This window comes from Xenopus laevis, chromosome 2L, assembly GCF_017654675.1.
Source record: "Xenopus laevis strain J_2021 chromosome 2L, Xenopus_laevis_v10.1, whole genome shotgun sequence".
NCBI classification, from domain to species: Eukaryota; Metazoa; Chordata; class Amphibia; order Anura; family Pipidae; genus Xenopus; species Xenopus laevis.
Window position 1 is genome coordinate 72,587,173 of NC_054373.1, and position 18,029 is coordinate 72,605,201.

Consider the following 18,029-nt stretch of genomic DNA (forward strand, 5'->3'; position numbering starts at 1 on the left):
GTGAGCCACCAAAAGGTGGCAACCCTAAATGAACCCCTATTTCTTCTACTAATTTATTGTTCTGCTGTACAGTGCTTTGCCCTCAAGGAGCTACAAATAAAAATATACATACATTCTTATACATACCAAAATCATAGGCAAAATATTAGCTAATGGACTGACTATATTATGCTCCAGTTGCATATGTTTAGGTCAATAGCATACATTTAAAATCATTTTCACTAAGAAGAGTTGTACCACAGGGAGGTCTGCTATTTGCCATCCTCTTTGTATACATAGAACCCTTAGTGAAAATGTTGAATTAAATCAGTAAAGGAATATCTCAATAGTTACCAATAGTGCATGAATGTGGTCAGTACTCTGAGCCAGTAGTAAACTAATGCAAGTGTATTATGATGCTTTTAGATGTAGCTCAGCACTACTATGGCTTGCTGTAAAGTGTGTAATGATGGGTCCACATGTAGGGTTTTGTATGACAAAAACAGAATCCTCTGATCAATAAATTAAATGTGCATGTTGTTTCTTGAATAACCTGTAACTCTTTGGGGGTGATTGAAAAGACTGTATTCTTACCACAGTTTTGTAATACTTGTTTAACATCACAGAAAGGCATTTCTATTACACCAAGTCTCTTATTGCATACAGGAATGATCAGTACTTTTTGTTGTAAATTTAGAAGAAACAAAGGGCCAATATATATTGCTTTTATTTTTGAAATTACACAAGCTTCTCCATCAAATGAGTACAATTGCAATATCATTTTCTCTGACTGCACAGTCTTAAAATAATTCCAAGAGGAATTCCCACATTCTTAATCAAAGCAACATAGCTTTTATTTATTCTCTACTAAATTTTAATCACAGATCAATATAATTTAAAATACTTTGCAAAGTCTCCCTCAGATATCCCAATACTGTTCTATATCTCTTGTTCTTTATCCTCTTTGTAGAATACAATGGTACCAACATCCTCTCTATAATGTCTATAAATAAACCACATAATTGATTTAATCCTTTCCAAGTTCATATTTTGAGCTTCGCAAATTGTATCCACTTTAAAAACTATGCCGTCTTGTCTCCAAAGCTTAAAATAAGGCTGCTTTTCATTAGATATCAATTTAGCTTGCTACTCATTCCTATGTTTTACCCATTTTGAGTAATCTTTTACAGAAAGCTCAGTGGGAGGTAAATTCATTTTAATCCATCGAGTAAAGCTGGTCAAACACATAGCAATAATATTGTACACAACTAAGATTCATATTATTATTGGTATATGTATGGTGCCCCACTAAGCCCAACAGTTGTCCATGAACTATGGATATTGATATCTAGCAAGTTAGAAAATTCAGTTTGCTGTGCTGATACACTGTCTTGGTCAATTTGTGGTTCACAGCACATGAGAACAAGAAGAGGAGCTACATTTCCTCTTTAGTTCTTTTTGTTCTAATTTTGTGCCAGCTCTACATGCATGGTCAAAAAAAAAATGATGTGTGGCCCCTCGTATGATCTCTGTCTGTTCAGCCTGTGGGCCTAGGATGGAGAGGCTATGTGATCTTAAATTTGCTTGCTGTTACAATGTATGTTTTTATGGTTATTATGCATATCAGTTCATAATATAGTGTAGTTAAATAAATATGTGAAAAACTCATGCACATTCAAAAAACCTCTAGAGAAAACATTATCCCGTCACTTGATATTTTTAGTTAATCAACTATGTTGTCAAATAAGGTCCTCTGCCCTCCATATTTTTACATCCTCGGTAGTTTCAGTGTGACTTTGCTCTGTTATGTGGATTTGTGTGGAGAAAAGCAAGAATCCCTTATTAGGAATTGCAGAAGTTTGTTTATATATTGGAAAACCTGTAAGACACAGGCTACCTAAAGTCAATACATACATGTGCTTATATTTTAAAACTGCAGTGCATATTTACTGTGATATAGTAAAAAAGCAGCTGTAAATATCTATGACTTGTTAGTAAAATGGTAAAAGTCAGAAAAGAGAATCATTTTACTAAAATTCCAGCATTGTCACTCTGTGTGGGCCAAAGCTCCAGCACCTTGACCGAACCCGAATCCTTTTGGCCCAAAATTCTTTGCATAGCAAGCTGAGGATGAAAAAGAAACATATGATTGTAGTTGAGATTTCCAGTGACAGCAGAATACTACTTAAGCACTTTGTGTAAAAAAGCACCCAATCAATTTTTTAAAAAGGATGTCAGCATTTATAAAGAAACATAATTTCTGTGATCTATTTGGATTTTGCAACACAAACGACTGCTTTCTAAACTAAGGTCTGTTGGGCTTAAAGGGGAAAGAAACCTAGTTGGCGCAAAAACCCTCCCCCCCTCCCGTGTGTTGCCCACCCTCCCTCCTCCCCCCTGGCCTACCCGTCCCGCTGGGCAAATGCCCCTAACTTGTTACTTACCCTTCTGCGCAGGTCCAGTCCAGGGAGTTCACAGACGACATCTTCTTCCACGCGATCTTCTTCCTGCTTTGAACGGCGTTTTGGCGCATGCGCAGTAGGAGCAGTTCGCCAGTACGGATCTACTGTGCATGCGCCAAAAGTCACGATGTACTTTCGGCGCATGCGCAGTAGATCGTACCAGCGAAATGCTCCTACTGCGCATGCGCCGGTCAAAGCAGGAAGAAGATCGCGTGGAAGAAGATGTTGTCTGTGAACTCCCTGTACTGGACCTACGCAGAAGGGTAAGTAACAAGTTAGGGGCATTTGCCCAGCGGGATGAGTAGGCCAGGGGGGAGGAGGGAAGGTGGGCAACACACGGGAGGGGGGGAGGGTTTTTGCGCCAACTAGGTTTCCTTCCCCTTTAATGAAGTAGTTTGCACATAGATAGGAAACTGGCTACAGGATCAGGTACAGAGGGTGGTTGTTAATGGTACATTCTCTACTTGGAGTGGGGTTCCTCAGAGCTTGGTATTGGGTCCACTTTTATTTAACTTGTTCTTTAACGACTTAGGGAACGGTGTTGTATGTAATGTATCAGTGTTTGCAGATGACTCTAAACTATGCATCCCAATTTATTCCATCCAGAATGCTGCATCCTTGCAACAGGCAAACAGTTTTGACAAACTGGCAATCTGAGCAGCTAAGTGGCAGATGAGATTCAATGTTGATAAATGTAAAGTCATGCACCTGGGATGTAAAAATAAAAAAGCCACTTATACCCTTAATGGGACTGCACTAGGCAGAACTGGAACAAGGTAAAGCTGAGCACACTCCCTCCTTTCTCCAGGTGGCCTGGTGCACAATGCAAGAGGGTACGGCAACCCCCAAAGGACAATTGTATAGAAATACACTGGCACTCAAGGCAATTGAAGTGCAGGGTTACCCCTTGCTCTTTATTTTGTGCGAACGTGCAACGTTTCGGGGCAAGCCCCTTTATCAAGCACCTTGAGTGCCAGTGTATTTCTATACAACTGCACTAGGCAGTCCATTATGGAACCATTATGGAAAAGGATATTGGAGTCCTTGTAGATGATAAACTTGGCTATTGGATATTGGAGTCCTTGTAGATGATAAACTTGGCTATTTAAGGGGCATAGATTCATAGGAGGAGGGGTCATTCTTCCACTGTATAGAGCAGTGGCAAGGCCCAATGTAGAATATACAGTTTTGGTCTCCAGAGCTCACACAGGACATTGTTGTTGGATTACTGAATTAGAGAGTGTACAGGGAAGGGCAACTAAGCTGGTAAAAGGTATGGAAAATCTTAACTATGAGGAAAGATGGAAAAGTTGAGGTTGTTCATAACTATGTATAAATATATAAAGGGATCATATAATAATCTCTCTAATGCTTTATTTACCAGTAGGTCTTTTTCAGCTGACGCGAGGTCACCCATTCTGATTAGACGAAAGGAGGTTCCGCCTAATAATTCGGAAAGGGTTTTTTACAGTGAGAGCTGTAAATATGTGGCATTCTCTCCCTGAATCAGTTTTACGGGCATTATATAGCTTTAAGAAGGGGTTGGCTTGCTTTTTAGGAAGGGAGGGAATACAGGGTTATGGAAATAGCTCATAGTACAAGTTGATTCAGGGACTAGTCCGACCTTGGAGTCAGGAAGGAATTTTTTTCCCCTCTGAGGCAAATTGGAGAGGCTTCAAATGGTTTTTTTTTTTTTAGCCTTCCTCTGGATCAACTAGCAGTTAGAATACAGTTAAAAAATTGAACGTGATAGAAGTGTCTTTTTTCAACCAAACTTACTATGTTACTATGTAACATTATGTACCCACAGTCTGACATCTGCTCACTACAGAAAGATCATTCAGAATGTGCAGAAAATGGCAAACAAGGTGTAGCATTGGTACAGTTTAAATCATGGATGTAGCAACGTGAAAACGAATATTCAAAATTATATAACTTTAGGCAATATGTTTTCGGAAAATATACAGGACTAATAGTGCATAGACACCTGTTGTGTTAACAGAGCTGGCAGAATGTTTGGCAGTAATGTATTCATGCTGGACAGGCTGGGGGCTTGAGAAAGGGCCCTGTGCGGCTCGAAACGTTGCCATGTTTTTGAAGTTTGCAATGAGCCAATAAAAGTCACTTTTTGCATTGACAAAACTGAATTGTGTGCTACAGCTACTTTGGACAGGCTGGGGGAGGCACATAGATGTCACCCCTACCAGTATCCTAACTTTGTACATCATGAGTCATGCTTTCTGTTTACAGTCTCTCTCTTTATGTGGTGGATCCCTTATACCTGACGTTTACCTGGCAAACCGTTTACTGTTTGCTACCTGTCCTAACCACGAGACTAGACTCTATTTATTGTCTGCAGTCTGTCCTTACCACTGGGAGGTTACTGGAGTTAACCTGCCTTTGCTTTCTCAGATGAATGGCCTCATTATAAGTTAACCCTTTGCTACCCTGTTAGTGTGCAATAGCTTTAGAATTTAGTATGCAATATATGATATATATAATATGTTTCTGAAGGCACCAACAGCTGCAATGTACCTTTGCAAAATATGTCACCGTCTCTATCAGCCACTGTTGTGGATTCCAAGCCTTTTCCACATTTAGAACAGCGAAAGCAGGACTTGTGCCAAGACTGAAAGATTTACAACAGAAGAAAATTAGGTAAATAGCATAACCTATGAAATAATAACTGTAATATACTTTAATTAATTCTTCCTCTTTTATACAATAATCCCACTCCATGTTGTGGCACTTACATTGCCTGCACCAATAACTTTTTCAGCAGCATACACAGATTTCGAACAGCGAGGGCAAATGTCTGCACCTCCCACATTCTGTGCAAACTTCGAAGCATTTGGGTTATTTGTTGGTTGGTGTCTTGAAGGTCTGAGGACAACAGGTAATCATAGAGAAATCAATAAGAAAAACAAAAAGAAATAACATGAAAATTTCCAAGCTCAATTCATTAAAAAGTAGACACTTCATGCAATAGCTATTATGTTTTAGAGATCTGACTTGTGTCTATTTCAGAACTACTCTGCACCTGTTCCAGGGGCTAATAGGCCGGTTATTCTGAAGTCAGTGGTAGGAAAGCTTTTCGAAGGGTTAATAAAGGATAAGATACTGGACTTCATAGCAAATCATAATACTATGAGTTTGTGCCAGCATGGTTTTATGCGTAATAGATCTTGCCAGACTAACTTAATTTCTTTTTATGAGAATGTAAGTAGAGACCTCGATTCTGGGATGGCAGTGGATGTGATTTACTTAGACTTTGCTAAAGCATTTGATACAGTGCTACACAAAAGGTTACTGGTTAAATTAAGGAATGTTGGCCTGGAACATAGTATTTGTACCTGGATAGAGAACTGGCTAAAAGATAGACTACAAAGAGTGGTGGTAAATGGAACATTTTCTAATTGGACCAGTGTTGTTAGTGGAGTACCGCAGGGCTCTGTACTAGGTCCCTTGCTTTTCAACTTGTTTATTAATGACCTGGAGGTGGGCATTGAAAGTACTGTTTCTATTTTTGCAGATGATACTAAATTGTGCAGAACTATAGGTTCCATGCAGGATGCTGCCACTTTGCAGAGTGATTTGTCTAAGTTGGAAAACTGGGCAGCAAACTGGAAAATGAGGTTCAATGTTGATAAATGCAAGGTTATGCACTTTGGCAAAAATAATATAAATGCAAGTTAAACACTAATGGCAGTGTGTTGGGAGTTTCCTTAAATGAGAAGGATCTAGGGGTCTTTGTAGATAACACGTTGTCTAATTCTGGGCAGTGTCATTCTGTGGCTACTAAAGCAAATAAAGTTCTGTCTTGCATAAAAAAGGGCATTAACTCATGAAAACATAAATTATGCCTCTTTATAGGTCCCTGGTAAGGCCTCATCTGGAGTATGCAGTGCAGTTGTGGACTCCAGTCCTTAAGAGGGATATAAATGAGCTGGAGAGAGTGCAGAGACGTGCAACTAAATTGGTTAGAGGGATGGAAGACTTAAATTATGAGGGTAGACTGTCAAGGTTGGGGTTGTTTTCTCTGGAAAAAAGGCGCTTGCGAGGGGACATGATTACACTTTACAAGTACATTAGAGGACATTATAGACAAATAGCAGGGGACCTTTTAACCCATAAAGTGAATCACCGTACCAGAGGCCACCCCTTTAGACTAGAAGAAAAGAACTTTCATTTGAAGCAACGTAGGGGGTTCTTCACAGTCAGGACAGTGAGGTTGTGGAATGCACTGCCGGGTGATGTTGTGATGGCTGATTCAGTTAATGCCTTTAAGAATGGCTTGGATGATTTTTTTGGACAGACATAATATCAAAGGCTATTGTGATACTAAGCTCTATAGTTAGTATTGGTATGGGTATATAGAATTTAATTAAAAGTAGGGAGGGGTGTGTGTATGGATGCTGGGTTTTCATTTGGAGGGGTTGAACTTGATGGACTTTGTCTTTTTTCAACCCAATTTAACTATGTAACTATTTAACTGCAACTGAGCAGTTCCAACATTTAAGGATAAACTGCAAGGAAATCATTGCAGGGAAAATATACTACAAATTATCCTGCTAAATTGTGAATAATGCTGGAGAATTCCTATACTGATTTGAGGTGGTATCTTACCAGTTAAACCTCAGAGGATACCATGCCATGCCCCACTGGCTTCTTCTAAGGGGACCATATAACCACACGAGGGCTATGGAAGGAGATATATTGTACAGTGCCCTATTAGCTTTTAATAAATAATAGTTATACATTCATACATTCATCAACAGAGTGTGGACAATTGTTCTTAGATAGGCAACTTGGGCATGATTACAACTTAAAACTATAAAATTAAAAAAAAAACTACAGAAACTATTTAAGAGAAGCCATGAATATTTTCAGAAATTGTGCATTACATTTATATGTTCCCTTTTGAGCTGTAAGTGATCTCTGTTTCTGTATTTATATGTACAAATGAATGTTCATACAATAAAATTGGTACATAGAGATATATTATGCAGCTAATAACAAGGTTAATGGTATTAATACCTTCCAGGCCAAATGTAATTATAATGCACATATATATGTCACTCACTCATCAGATCGGATGCCCAAGTGCTCTCCTCGATCCATGCTCAGAGTACCTGCTCCCTGGCCAAACCCATAGCCTTTGGGACCATACTTCTTGCCATAACAGGATTTGCAGTAAATCTCTTCTCCATGAATTGCTACTGTAGTGCTATCTAAATTCTTTTTACATGCCACTACGGAAATAAATAAACTATGTGAATAATTAAAAAGGTAAGAAAGAAAGTATCACTAACATTGTATGTATTTTCCTTAAACAGACTATGCATATTGGTTGCTGCAACTAATACATAATTTAGCCTCCTATAGAGAAAGTTAGCCTTTGACAAATCCTAAATCTGAAATAGCGAAACACGCATCAGGTATTATACTGAACAAGAAGTAGGATTATATTTAGGGCTCTTACACATGAGCATTTCTTTGTGTGTTCCCTTGCAGTGAAATGCATGAAAATCCACAGTGTAAACCCCTAATAGTGGTGGTAGCTACAGCTGTGAAATTAAAGGGATCCTGTCATCAGAAAATGCATCATTTAATAGAGCTATTCCAGCAGAATTCTGCACTGACATCCATTTCTCAAAAGAGCAAACAGATTTTTTTATATTCAATTTTGAAATCTGACATGGGGCTAGACATTTTGTCAATTTCCCAGCTGCCCCCAGTCATGTGACTTGTGCCTGCACTTTAGGGGAGAAATGCTTTCTGGCAGGCTGCTGTTTTTCCTTCTCAATGTAACTGAATGTGTCTCAGTGGGACATGGGTTTTAACTATTGAGTGTTGTTCTTAGATCTACCAGGCAGCTGGTATCTTGTATTAGGGAGCTGCTATCTGGTTACCATCCCATTGTTCTTTTGTTAGTCTGCTGGGGGGGAAAAGGGAGGGGGTGATATCACTCTAACTTGTAGTACAGCAGTAAAGAGTGATATAAGTTTATCAGAGCACAAGTCACATGACTTGGGGCAGCTGTGAAATTGACAATATGTCTAGCCCCATGTCAGATTTCAAAATTTAATATAAAAAAATCTGTTTGCTCTTTTGAGAAATAGATTTCAGTGCAGAATTCTGCTGGAGCAGCACTATTAACTGATTCATTTTGAAAAAAAACATTTTTTTCCCATGTCAGTATCCCTTTAACATCCCAGGTGCCTAATTATATTGCTTTTGCCAGAGACACTGTACCTAAGGCCACATTTTTTTTTCATTTACCTGAGCATGAAACATGCTCAGAGATTGACTGAAGTTGGACTCAGATTGCAGGATTAGGCCCATCTAGGGCATGGTACTGAGTGAAAGGCAAGTTATACAGAGTTTAATGCATCCAGTCACATCATGGTTATTAACCAAGATGAGAATATATTTTTTCTCATTTGTTAGTCAGATGGACGGTGCTGAGACAATGTGTCCATGATACATTGAACTAAAACTACTATATCATTAGGTGTGTATTCTGTACATATTGTAACAAGTGTATCTAGATAATGGTTGTAAATATAATTTTCTGTTCTATATAATGGGAATGACTCATCTTTCATAAGCAGTGTTTCAGCTACCAGATATAGATACATTCGTAGTATCGTCAGTAACCACACTGAACTATGGTCATGTGAGATAACATGTGATGCATAAAAACCATGATGTAAATAAATAAATAATGCATTTGTGTATATTTGTGCTATGGATATTATGCCTTATGGAACACCAGTACTATTTTTAAATAGAAACTTACTGCATAAGAAACAGGACTTGTGGAAGCTTCCTCCCTCGCACTGTACCTCTTCTGCAAAGTAAACAGACTTCTGGCACACTGAACATTTCTTTCCTCCTCCCCAGTTAGGCATGTTTCTAAAAGTACATGAATAAAATTGAAACATAAATACAAAAACACATAATATAATATATAATACATGGAGCAAAATCAAATGTAATGATAATTTCGTTATTAGTGCAGCATTTTAAAACAAAAAGGTGCTCCCCTCTAAATAAAGGCAGAACTCGTCTACTAAACTGTACAGCAATGAGAAATACGTTTCTACTGCTTTTCCTTTGAATCAGTGACATCCCCCTCTCCCTGCATCCCCAGCTAAACGCCAGCTCTCTGTTAGGAGATTTATATACAACTTTAGAGGAAGCAGGCCCTTTGGTCGCGGGGGGGGGGGAATAGGGACCAGAAGGGCCTGGGCCACAGGGTCTGCTTCCTCTTAAGTTGTATAGAAATCTCCTACCAGAGAGCTGTCGGGAAGTAGGGGGATGCACGCAAGCAGGTGGGGAGGTAGTGGGGGAGGCAGGTCTGAAGATTTTCTGTGGGGAGACCAGCAACGTGTAGTTAAGGCACTAATTTGGATGCTGCTCTGCTCAGTAGACAGGACCATACAGCAAAACAATTGGTGTGCATAGATAAAAATAATGAATGTATAAAGTAAAGTGGCTTATTTTAATCTACAGAAGCAAATCAAATTCAGCCATACTTTTACTATAGCTCCTCCCTTATTAGTATTGTAGATTTAGGGTTTCTATAGAATATTTATACTGGCATAAGGGGTCAGGGCTTGGGGTGTTGACTGAGGTATTGTGGTATTGAAGTTGAAGGAGATGGAGTTCGTTTGCAGGTCATAACTGGGTGGGACATATAGCATCTTGGAGCAGGGTCATAACTGGGCACAGTGAGAGGGATAACAACTAGGATGACTAGATTTTTACAATCAAACTGGTAGTGAATTCTTAATACTAGTCCCAGATTTCAATGGTGTAACTCTTTCTTGACCTTAACTGGTTCTTTGCCTATTTCTCAGGTAGAAGATGGTTATACCCTGACTTTCCCTCACAGTTTTGCCTTTGTGATATTGCGAAGGGAGTGGTATTGTTGTACGACACCTCCCATGCTTCAATCAGTTAGTATAGTAGGGTGCCAGAACATACGTTTATTTAGTATACAAGCAGTAGTACTCATGTATTCATGTGAGGTACTTATGAAGTAGTAACTTTCATAAGTAGTGCTTGAACATGGCATTGGGCCATCACCCCCGCCACAAAGCTGTGGGTACCTTTTTCACGGCCACAATCGGGGTCAGAGAGGGTGGTCAGGGGCAGTGGCAATGGTTTCAGGCAGGGAGCAAGTCTTGGCCGGTAGGGCCCATGAGGGCCAGTGCCAACTGGGTTTTTACCAGGAGTCTCGACGGCCCAGTCCGACCCTGCTTGATCACACTGGTACCAATGTGGAGATAGAGTTGGTATGCTTAAGTGTTAGCAGAGAGCATGTTTGACAGGGTTACAGGTCAAACACGACATCACAATTCTAAGCAAAAATAGACCCTCCCTGCATGCACTGGAACAATATTGGTCTGTTGTTTTCCAACACCCCTTCTCAACAGTATGGAGAAGATTCATTCCACAAGATTCATTCTTTCAATCAGTTTCTCAAAATGATCCTTCATTTCAAAGTTTGCCTTTAGTCTTTGAACACTGACATCACTGTCCTCTTCTTGCTCATAACAGACTAGCACATCATCCACATAGATCAATACATATATCCATCTGTTGGTATCATTCTTACTGTAAAGACATGGATATGCCTTTCTCACCATTCCACAGATCGTAAGGGGTAGCTGCTATAGATTTTGCCAATAGACGGTTTTGTAGGTACAGTATGTTGCTGTGGTTATTGCTTCTCCCCAGAATTTTTTGTGAGGTTGTCATCATTTAGCATACACCTTGTCATCTCTATTAGTGTGTGATTATTTCTTTCTGCTACAGTACACCATTCTGTTGTGGAGTGTATGGAGCACTTGTTTGATGTTGAATGCCTTGTTCCTTTAGATATGCTTTAGCTTCAATGCTTGTGTACTCCTCTCCATTGTCAGATCTTAATGTCACAGGATTGCGCTGGAATTTGTTTGTGGATTCTGATATATACTCATTGAGTTTATCCAGTGTTTTACTTTTACTTCATTATATGTACTTTTGTGTATCTGGAATAATCATCTATGAAAGTCACAAAATACTTGTTTCCAGCTGGTGTCTGTGTTCTCATTGGTCCACACACATGACTGTGTATCAACTCTAAGGGTTGACTTGTCTTGCTCTGACTTGTTTTAGGTAGTGGTAACCTTGTTGCCTTTGCTTTGATACAGTAGATGCATTTCATGATTGTATTGCATGGGAAGATATTTATATCAGAAGTCATATTTTTCATGTATTGCATCTGGATGTCTGTGCCCCAGATGTCTGTGCCATGTATGAATGCATTTCTGATGAGGTGGAGTTTCAGCCTTGTTTTCTCCACATTTGAGCTCATACAGGTGTCTGTCTGCTGTTCCCTCAGCTATAATTTCCAAACCACTCTGAATTGTGCATACTATGCCTTTAAAAATGAATAGAGCACCCTGCATTTGTTAAACATTTCACTGATAGGAGGTCCCCCTATTCTGGAACATACAGTACATCCTTCACAAGTATATTATATTTTTGTCCTGTGCTTATGACACAGTTCACATAGCCTTGGCCAATTCCTTTCACAGTGATGCTGTCCATATTTGCAAGTCTATTTGATCAAAGAAATGCTTATCACATGTCATGTGACTCCTTGCTCCTGAGTCAATACACCAGTTTGATGAGCAGTTATCTCGAGTAAACTTGAAACATCCAATCCACTGTGTATCTATACTATCTGGAGTTATATGTGCAACACCCTTTGCAATTTCTTTTGCGGTCTTTGCAACTGTATGTTTTTGTTAATTTTTCCATATAAAGCAGTCTTTCTTTAAATGGCCTGTCTTTTTACAGTGAAAACACACTCTGCTCCGTGCATCTCCTTTTGTAATTTTTCCAGCTTTAAGAGCCATTTCTGGTGCTACAGTTTCTTTCACAGCTCTGTTTTCCTTTCTGTAATTATATTCATCAATTAACTTGCCTTTAACATATTCTAGAGTTATTTATGACTCTGGTATGACTTCAATGGCATTTATCAGAGGGCTATATTATTCAGGAAGGCTGCATAGAAGGAGAGCTGCTAAATGGCTGTCTTTTATTTCCTCTCCAATTCCTCTAAACTGTTCTCCAATTTCTAAAGTTGCATTTAAATGTTCCTGCATTTCCAGATTTTTCTGCTGTATAGCTTATGCAGCAGGTACAGTTTACTGTTTAAGTTTGATCTCTCATGGAATGCCTGCAGTGCATTCCACATACTTTTGCTGTAGTTTCTTTCCTGATGTGAATCAGTTGATATCTTCCACCAGTAGGCTAATAACTGATTTAGCCTGTCTGCTTCTTTTATCCTAATCCTCAGGATTGTTTTCTGGTCTCTCTGTGCTGAGTACCTTCCACAGGTCATCCTTACATAAAACATACCTCACAACTGTCCCTTTTTCAGAGGGACAGTCCCTCTTTTGACAGCTCAACCTGCAGTCCCTCATTTGTACTGGAAAGTCTCTATTTTCTCTGCACTGAACAGCCAGAAAAATAAACAAAGTTTCTAACTTTATTGGCTTTTAGCAGAGAGCACAGAACAGCTAACAGGTGCATATAAGATACCTTGTAACAATTTTGAGACACACAAAAACAGTTTATATAAGGAGAATTCTTTTCAAACTTTCAAAACCTGCCAAATTTTGTAAAATGAACATGGTAATTAGGGGTGTGACCAAAGAAAGGGTTGTGATAAAAAAAATGCATGCAAAAAAATTTGTTGTCCCTCTTTTTACTTCTAAAATGTTGGGAGGTCTGCATAAAAGCATCTCCACCTTAAATTTCATTAGCCGATAGTTGCTATTATTCAGCTTTGTTATGCCTGGCCTGAACTCCAGACTAGCTGCCATTTTACCATGTGCTCAGCTTCTGTCTGTCTCTCCAGAGATTCTCAGGATCAGATACTGTACCAGTGGTGCTGTAATCTGGGCCCATAACCTGTTAGCAGAGAGCTGATCTGAACTGCATGGGCAGCTTCTCTGTAAGTGAGGACACACGCCAACTTCTGTGTGAACAGTAACTTGGTTACTTTATAGAACTCAGCATTACATGTCTGCAACAGGAACTTTTCATAGAGAGCATACACAGGAAGAGGACGACGAAAATCACATAGGGTTACAGGTCAAACATGACATCACATTGCTAAGCAACAACAGACCATCCCTACATGCACTGGAACAATCTGTGTCTGTTTTTTCCAACATTAAGTTCACCTAGTGGTCTGGATCCCCTCCAGCAGAAACCACACACATCCTTCCAGTAATACCTTGGGAGAGCTGCCTCCTGCTATCAATCGTACAATAGAAGTCAGTCCTACTTTCCCTAGAGTGAACTAGTATAGTTTCTAGTCTGTCACTATCTATTAGCTCCGCATTACACTAAAGGGATGGCTGCATAACGGCATTCTTCTTTACTGGGCCTTGTCCTAGACTACTCAGCTATATCCACACTGTTCAGAGATTGGAGGCCAAAGAGGCATGTGCTCTCACTTGCTATATTAAACATTAATAGGAAATAGGCACTACTCTCCTGGGCCAATAAGGAATGCTATCCCACCCTGTGGCAGAGGATTCATTGACTTCCTTAGATTTCTAGTCTAGTAGTGGAATGCCCAAGCCTTAGTGGATTCAACCCAATGAGTCCCTACAATGGTGTTTTACCAGCTTGGTAAAACAGTTATCATGGAACTCAAAGGAGACTCTCTATCTTCATATTTTAAAGGAAAACTGTACCCCCAGAATGAATACTTAACCAACAGATTATATTTTATAATCTTTAATTATATCATTTAAAGTGGCTTATTAAAGAATCCAAACTGATTTAGCTATTTATCAGTATATATTAACCTTGCACTGTGTGCACCGTGAATTGGATGATCCCTGGCAGATGTTGTTAGTACTTAAAATGGCAATTTTCTTTTTAGGTTAATCCAATGGCACATACTACTAACGAAGTATATATTTATGAAAATGGTTTATTTAGCTGAAGCAGGGTTTTACATATGACTTATTTTATGTGATATATTTTTATAGAGACCAACATTGTTTGGGGGTATAGATTTTCTTTAACAGAAGCACACATGCCATGGGCACACGAGTTCCAGTGAGTCTAGTGGCAAAAGTACAACAAAAGTTGTTGAAAACGCAGCAATTGTGGCAAGAGACACATTGCAGCAAAAAAGAAAAGGCACTTATGATTTATGCGGTGTTCCATATGTTGCTGAGATACAATACTGTGTTATCTGACAACTGCATTTAGCAAGAATGTTACTGTCTCTCTAAAAAATTACTATTTAAACAATCTGTTCTTTAAAACAGAGCTTAAGTTAGACTTTTGGGGCAAATTTACTAAAGGGCGAAGTGACTAACGCTGGTGAAAATTCGCCAGCGTGACGTAATTTTGGAACTTCTCCGATTTACTAATGGCCGCAGGTGTAACTTCGCTAGCAAAAGAGACTAACCCTGGGGCTCATTCGCTCTCAATCACCAGGTGAAGTTGCGCTCTGGCGAAGGGATGTAACTGTGCAAATTCACTAAGATGCGGATTTTACTGAACGTTACCTCTTGCGCCAGACTTGCCTTCGCTACCTCAGACCAGGCAAAGTGCAATAGAGTAGATAGAACTTCCTCAAAATTTTGTTGAAAACTTTTCTAAGTCCCAAAAAACGCTGGCATCTTTTCCTGTTTTCAGGGTGATAGGCTGCAAAAGAGCGTAAATTTTTTTTGGGGTAACCCATTTTCCCCCTACATTTCCTAACATATGGCACATAAACTATACACTGGGTTCATGTGTAGGGCATTGTAATAACTCTATTTTCTTTTATTAAGCTTCCCTGGGCCTGTGTAATGTAATGTATTTGCTGCAACATATACGTCCATTCAACTTTAACTTCCCACCATATGCAAATTAGCCAACGCTAGCGCAACTTCACTCTGCTTGTCGAATTAACGCTAGCGCAACTTTGCCAGCGTTCGGCGACCTGGATGCAACTTCACATGTTAGCGAATTAGCGATGTCTAAGCAAATTTTCACCTGGCGAAGCTGTCGCTGGCGAATTTTCATCGCTTAGTAAATTTGCCCCAAAGACTGAAGCAGACAGGTTCTGCTTCTAACAACTTCTTACAGGGACATAAACTAATATTTGATGCTGACAAATTTGTATGTGCGCAGCAGTGCACATAATGCTCTGTATCAGAGAACATTGCCTACTGACTGGTTCAAACTTTGTCTAGTGGCAAAAGTACAACACAAGTTGTTGAAAACGCAGCTATTGTGGCAAGAGACACAATGCGGCAAAAAAGGCACTTATGATTTACTTATGTATGTTATTGTCTCTCTAAAACATTATTATTAAAACAATCTGTTCTTTAAAACAGGGCTTGTTAGACTCAAAGGGGCAGATTTACTAAAGGGTGAAGTGGCTGTCACTAGTAAAAATCCACCAGAAATCCAATCTGAAGGGACATTGCCAAGGCAGATGACAATTCGGTAGCGAAAGAGACCATCACTAGCATTCATTCTCACTCGATAGCCAGGCGACTTTACGTTCAGGTGAATGGTCGTTGCAAATTCACTAACGTGCGGATTTCACTGAACGTTACCTCCAGAGTTTACTTTGCCACCTCAGATCAGGCAAACTGCTAAAATTAAGCTACATCAGCCACGCTGTTGGGAGCGAAAGAGTCAGGCTCTCTCCCACAATCCTTCTAATCCGCCACTATAATACTCATATTTAAAGAAGGGAAGAACCCTGAAGTGTGTAAATCCTATCGACCCATATCCTTAATCAATACAGATGTTAAAATATTAGCAAAATTCCGGGCCAAGACTGAACAAAGTAATAACCTCAAATTTCCTTATATGCCGATGATGTACTCTCATTCCTAGCAGACTCCAATGGCTCCCTTTATAATGCACTACATTTAGCAGGTCAGATGGGCAGATTCAGTGGTCTCACAATAAACAAGGAGAAATCTATTCTCTTTTCGCTTGAGACGCCTGGGCCAGTAGGTGACATACAAGGTCTAAAATGGACTAAATACTTAGGAATAGTTATAGTAATAACTCGTAAAGCGGATGAATATGTGTATGAAAATGTTGAACCAGTGTTGCTAACTTTTAAGACCAGAGCAAATCAATGGGAGAAACTTTCACTCACTGTTTGGGGCAAGATAAACCTATTCAAAATTATATCCCTGCAAAAATTTATGTATGTTATGCAGCATGCCCCAACCTGGCTTCCCCCACACTTATTTAAGCGTATAGACGATACACTGTTTCCCTTTATATGGGCCCACAAAGCCCCCAGGGTTAGCAGGCAAATGCTAATGGCCCCGGTGGACTGTGTCGGTCTAGCACTCCCACATCTAAAATACTACACAATTAATGTACATACACAATTGGCTTACGCCGGACCCTGATAATCCACTCACAGCATTGCATGCCACTATGGCGGGATCCCTAGAATCGATGAGGAACGCGCCTTATAGGACAGCTAGAGACACCCCTGAACTGCCACCCATATTATTGATTCCACAGAAAATATGGGAGTTTGCTACTAGAACAGTATCCAAATCAAACCCCCAACCTTCGCCAAATGCACCACTTTGGAGAAATTCTAACTTTATAAATTTTATGCAAGTGCCTCATTAAGCTACATCGTCTTCAATCTTATGTCAGTGATATCATATCCTTTCTGCCGAAAATGGATTAAAGTTGACAAAAATGCTGGCGACTTTTCCTTTTTTTAAGCGGGATTGCCTGCAAAAGTCCTAACTTGAACTTTTTTGAGTTAACATTTTTCCCCAGACATTTGAGGGCCATGGAACATTCATTTTACAGTGGGCTCATGTCTAGGGCATTACTGTATATGATCTCTTTTGTCTTTATTAAGGTTCCTTGGACATTTGTAATTGTAATAAAAAGTGGCCACTTCAAGCATTTGCACCAACATCTCTAATAAAGACGTCCATACAACTTTAATGTACCCGTCCTATTCAAATTGACCAAAGCGTAAGATCACTAGCAACTGAAGCAGAGAGAAGCAAAGTAAGTAGAACAGGGTCTGCCTCTAACAGCTGCTTACAGGGACATAAACTAATATTTGATGTTGACAACTTTGTATGTGCACATAATGCTCTGTATCAGAGAACATTGCCTACTGACTGGTTCAAACTTTGCCATTTTTTTAAAATGAGAAAATGCATAGTGCATTAAACCAGTGGCGATGTCCCTGCAGTTTTATCACTTAAGTGTCTAAATAAAACAGTTTATAAAAACAGAATTATAGTTTTTTGTTGGTGTGTATATGTTTAGAATCCAGTGAATGCTGCAATCTGTACATTGCTGTATCCAGCAATATCCAGCAATGTACTTTTTTTTTTTTTTTTTAAAGCTCGCACACTTTTTTCCATGAAACCGTCACAGGCACACATCATGCCCCACCCACTTTTGTCCCAGGCTTCTGAATTCTTTCAAATCTCACCATAAAAGGATTCCTGGGAAACCCAGGCACATTTCTGTTGTGTTATGGCAAGTATTAATACTAACTCA

General features: G+C 39.4%; 1 protein-coding gene across 2 annotated transcripts in view; it reads right to left on the bottom strand.

Annotated features, from left to right (window-relative positions):
• Positions 1–690: 690 nt before the first annotated feature.
• Positions 691–18,029, bottom strand: part of csrp1.L (cysteine and glycine rich protein 1 L homeolog) — a 30,866-nt gene continuing 13,527 nt past the window's right edge. Inside the window, exons 3-7 of one of the 2 annotated variants that reach the window (XM_018245198.2) lie at positions 9,244–9,359; positions 7,525–7,693; positions 5,195–5,324; positions 4,977–5,070; positions 691–2,103 (exon numbers count right to left, since the gene is read on the bottom strand). In XM_018245198.2, the coding sequence (XP_018100687.1) occupies positions 2,027–2,103; positions 4,977–5,070; positions 5,195–5,324; positions 7,525–7,693; positions 9,244–9,355 (582 nt within the window). In that variant the 5' untranslated portion in view covers positions 9,356–9,359 and the 3' untranslated portion in view covers positions 691–2,026. 2 annotated transcript variants of the gene reach the window in all.